At 54.2% G+C, this 4,782-nt stretch overlaps 1 protein-coding gene across 1 annotated transcript in view; it reads right to left on the reverse strand.

Annotated features, from left to right (window-relative positions):
* Positions 1-1,221: 1,221 nt before the first annotated feature.
* KCNN3 (potassium calcium-activated channel subfamily N member 3) overlaps positions 1,222-4,782 on the reverse strand; it is a 16,155-nt gene continuing 12,594 nt past the window's right edge. The window contains exon 7 of the mRNA XM_031063978.1: positions 1,222-4,778. Within this exon, the coding sequence (XP_030919838.1) occupies positions 4,652-4,778 (127 nt within the window). The 3' untranslated portion in view covers positions 1,222-4,651. The remainder of the gene's footprint in view (positions 4,779-4,782) is intronic.

A 4,782-nucleotide genomic window follows, 5' to 3' on the forward strand; every position in this document is an offset into this window, starting at 1 on the left:
AGGCAGCAGAAATTGGTTCCATAGGTGCTGCTCATTCCCAGACACATCATGCTCTGTGAAGACTGGCCAGGACAAAGTTGTGGCTGCCAAAGAGCAGTTTAAGACTTTTGATCCAGCAGGGATCAGGTCCAGCAGCTCAGGGGCTGGAGGTAAGGAAGTGATGCTCTCTGAGGCACAAGGAGTCCATAGAAGCACAGAATCATGGAATCACAGAACAGCTTGGGTTGGAAGGGACTTAAACCTCATCTCATTCCCCGTGCCATGAACTGAGACACCTTCCACTAGACCAGGTTGTTCCAAGCCCCATCTAATCTGGCCTTGAACACTTCCAGAGATGGGACAGACACAACTCTGGGCAGCCTGTTCCTGGCAGGAAGGCTGAGACAAAACAATCCCTGCAACCTTGTCTCATTTCTCTTTCATGCTCAGGGTCATGTCCTCCTATGCCAGCATATCCTGAGGTTGAGCAAAAGCTGCAGCTCCCCAGGGCAGGGTGTGAAATGTGAACTGGACATGTCCCAGTCTCTTCTCCCAAGAAACAAGTGAAAGGACAAGAGAAAATGCCTGAAAGTTGTGCCAAGGGATGTTTAGGTTGGATATTGGGAAAATTTCTTGTGTGTAAGTGTGGTCAGGCTCCGGTACAGGCTGCCCAGGGCAGTAGTGGAGTCCCCATCCCTGGAGGAATTTAGAAGATTTGTGTATGTGGCACTCAGGCACGTGGACTTGGTGGTGGTGCTGGTTAACAGCTGGACTCGATGTTCTTAGAGGACTTTTCCAACCTCAACAATTCCATAATTCTATGAAAACGTGCTCTGCAGCACTGCTTTCTCTAGAGCCTCCATCCTGGAGGAAAAGGGGAATTTTGACTCTTGCAGAGCCTGTGCCCAGGGAGCAGAGTCCCTCCTTCTGCTGGAGGAGACAGCCTGGGGCAAAATGGCTTTCCAGAACCTGGGAAAAAAGGGGAGCCTGACCTTTCTGTAGGGAGAAGCAAAGCTCTGGTGCCATTGGGCTACACACAGATCCAGACCTGCTAGAGGTCAGCTTCCAAGTACTGGTAATGAGTACAAGGGAGATACAAGATAACAACTCGGGTTCTGCACCTCTCCCTGTCCCCCATCCTCACTGGCAGTAGTAGCTGTACTCAGAAACAGACATTTTTGGCAGCAGCCTGGTGTTGCTGCCTGCTAACAACCGTGTTAGGTACAAAACCATAATTGAAAGTTACCATAACCATCATAATATAGCAATATATTTCATAGTTAAAATAAACTATTATGCTTTCCCCTATCATTAAAAAAGAAGCGAGCAGTACAGAGGCAAGATGCAAACCCAGGTGAAAGCTCCTTAAGTCTGGACAGAAACATCCATGAGTTTGCAGAGAGATTGTGGAATTTTTCTGGTATTTCTGGGATAGTTCCTTGCAGGTGGAGCAGGAAGGAGACTCGTGGAGCAAAAAAAGCCCCCAAGACTGTGCCAAAAATGGGGCTGGCTGGGTCAGGTGGGTCCTGGAGGGGCATTGGCCCCACTGGACTGTGGGGTCAGATGCTTCCCAGCTTGCAGGAGGTCGGCATCTCTGCGATTTTCCTCTTGTGCTGTTCTTCCACCTTGGTTGCTGATCTCTTCTCTCTGTCCTGATGTCCCTTAGGTACCCAAAGTGATCATCTCAGGTGTGTGGGCTGGGCTGGGCTGGACTGGCTGGGGAGCATTTACTGGAGCTGTTCACCAGGGCTGTGCCAGCCAAGGCTGCTGGTGACCAGGAGCTGCCATCAGGGAGCTGGGCTGGGCTGCCCTGGGGGCTCCTCACCCTGTCTGCCCCCCCTGTGGCCTCAGGTGGGCTCTGGGCTCCTGGCAGCAGGGCTGGGGGGGGTTGGTCTCAGTGCTGGCCATGGGGGAGTCTGGTGCTGGGAGCAATGGGTCAGGGCTACTGCTAAAACTGCTAGGGGGGTGGGATGTGGGCTTTGGGGATCGGGATGGACATTCAGGGGTGTGGAATGGGGGTGCAGGGGTGGGATAGGGGTGTGGGGGTGTGTGGGATGCAGGGTGCAAGGTGCAGGGCACAGGGTGCAGACCCCAGGTCCCAGGCAGAAGGGTTGTTGCACTGCAGGTTGTGCTGAGATGAGGCCAGGGGAGGAAGGTTGTGGGGTGCACAGGGATCCACTGCCCCAGCCCTGTCGAAATCCCACTGCAGCAGCAGCTGCTCTGCCCCAGAACAAGGGGCTCCTGCTCCAGCTGCAATCCCAGCACTCTCACTGTGATCCTCAGCACCCCCAGCCTTGCGGCCTGGAGCTGGCAGCTCCTGCTCTTGTCTCACTTGGTTGGATTTCCCAGACTTGATCGTGTGCCTGGCAGGGAGGTCCCTGCTGGCAATATTGATCTTTAAGGATCAATACTTCCTCTGGCTCTCTCCTGCCCCAGGACACATCTTCACACCTCGTCCCATGCACAGCACCATTCCATGGGCAGTTTGCTCCTGTCTGAAGCCCAGAAAGCATTTTTCTCCACCAGCTGCCTGCAGGCTAGGGAAAATGCTGCATCTCAGGCTCTTTCTCAGAATTTCTAACATATTCTCCATTGCTATGCTGGGAACCTCCTGAGAGAGATCAGCAGGAGCTTCTGCTGGGCAAGATGGACAGGGCGGCACCCACAGGCACACAGGGAGCAGCAGCTGGGCTGAGAATAGATCATGGGGGGCTTCCAAGGCAGCAGTGAATCCCCAGCCATCCGTGGGATATTAATGATACAAATTACAAGAGCTTGGAAGAGCAGCTCTTTCCCAAAGCCAGGTATCTCCCACTGGCCAGGGACCAGCAGCAATGGGCATGTGCCTGCCTGAAGGCAGGATGAGTGTGTTTGTCCCCTGCTACCAACACCTCTGCAGCACAGGGAGCTCATTTTGCAGCCTTCCTCCTCCTCCTCCTCCTAGGGCCAGCATGGGGGCAGTACTCCTCACTAACTACTGCTGATTTTCTCTGTAACTCCAGCTGCAGGGCACAGGGAGTGGAACCACCTCACACCACTGGCAGCAAGGAAATTCTTCAGCATTGGGGGTGTAGGGGTGGTGGTGCAGGAGGGTGGTGGGTCTCTACCCCTACGTGTGCACAAAATCCAGCATTATTTATGGAAGGGAAAAAGTTACAAAGGAGAGCGTTACAGGCTGAGTATACCTGGAGTAACACAGTGACTGATTACAATTACTGACACTGCTGGGTGAGGTGTAATTAATATTGCAGAGTAATTACATGGTTACTTCATCTGTTTAAAAATATAGAAATATTCTCTGCTGAGTTTTCATGGAAAGCAGCAAACACTAACCCCAAAGTCAGAGCCTGGCATGGCTCCATGCAAGGATCCAGGAAAGCCAGAACATGACACTGGGGAAGAACTGAGGAGGAAAGAGGGAGAAATGGTGAAAGCAAACCAGAAAGTGGCTGGTTCCAGAAGCAGCCAGGTGATGCCAAGGGTACCTCAGGAAGCTGAACACCAGCAAAAAAGTATAATGGGGTCTGAGGTGCTGCACTTTGGCAGGCATGGGCAGCAGTGCCTCTGCCAGACGGTGCCAGAGAGTGCTGCTGCCCTCCACCAAACCCAGCAGAAGTGGCATGAAGGCCATGGGCTTTGTTTTAAACAGATGAAGCACCTGCCCCTGCTACCACATCACTTGCCAGTGAGCTCCTGCTTGATCCTGGTGGATTGGACATTGCCAGCTGGGCTCAAGCATGGATGTTCCCAGCACGAGTGGAGACAGTTGGAGCTGATGGGGTGTTCATCCAGCACTTCTGAGACTGCTGCAAAGAGCCCACTGGCTTTGCAAAACGCTGGGAGGCTCCCAGCAGGCAGTGATGTGAGCACCTGGAGACCCCCTCAGTGCCCGAGCTGGCCTGCCAGCCCCATCACTGGCCACCAACACACTGGCTGGGGGCAGCCCTGCCTGGCCCTGCACGCTGTAGGCACTGCTTTCCTGGCTCTGGCACGTGTCTCCAGGCAGAATATGACACTAAGGACCAGGAAGAAGAAGTGTCCATTGTTCTTCTCTGGGTAGAAAACACTCACAGCTCCAGAGAACTCCACAGGAAGGTTACAGTCAGACATTGTCACCCAGCTGTCAGTGTGAGGGGGCTGTCCTGTGGCTAGGAGATGGAATGGAGCATAGGCAGCGCCAGCCAGAGCCTGCATAACCAACCTCCCCACGCTGGCATCTGCCTGGCCAGGTTTGGCAATCTTGAGAGGGGCAGGGGGCCAGGGGGGCGCCCCAGGGAGAAAAAACTCTCCCTCCGGTGTCTCCGTTGCTTCAGTGCTTCTGACTTGGTGTTTTGTTTTGCTTTGTTTTGTTTTGTTTTGTTTTCAAATGTGAAGACCTGAGATTGAGCGTGGGTTTTTCCCGTCTGCCACCGGACGCCACGGCCCAGGCTGGCCCACGGCATCACCTTCTGTCCCCTTCCTTCACCACGTGTAGAGGCACCTAAAGAGGGATGCAATTCCCGATACCAAGGCGTTGGCAAAGCTCCGAGCAACGCTCGGCACTGCTGGTCCCACTACTGGCTCCAGCTGAAGGCTCCTGCAGCGGTTCAAGGACCAGAGGAAAGTTCACAGAGACCTCATGATCTGTGTGGAAATGCTTCCCCTGTCCACAGCGGGGCTCAGGGGCTGTGTTTTAGCAGCTGCTTGAGCTCGTGTAAGGGGTGGGGAAGGAGGTGGAGCTGACCCCGATGGGGCTCTCAGACAGAGGTGTCTGGGGGGTGCCCACGGGCACACCAACCCCTCTGGCCTCCAGGACGGCGCTGC

This window comes from Geospiza fortis, unplaced genomic scaffold, assembly GCF_000277835.1.
Source record: "Geospiza fortis unplaced genomic scaffold, GeoFor_1.0 scaffold387, whole genome shotgun sequence".
In the NCBI taxonomy this organism is placed as follows: Eukaryota; Metazoa; Chordata; class Aves; order Passeriformes; family Thraupidae; genus Geospiza; species Geospiza fortis.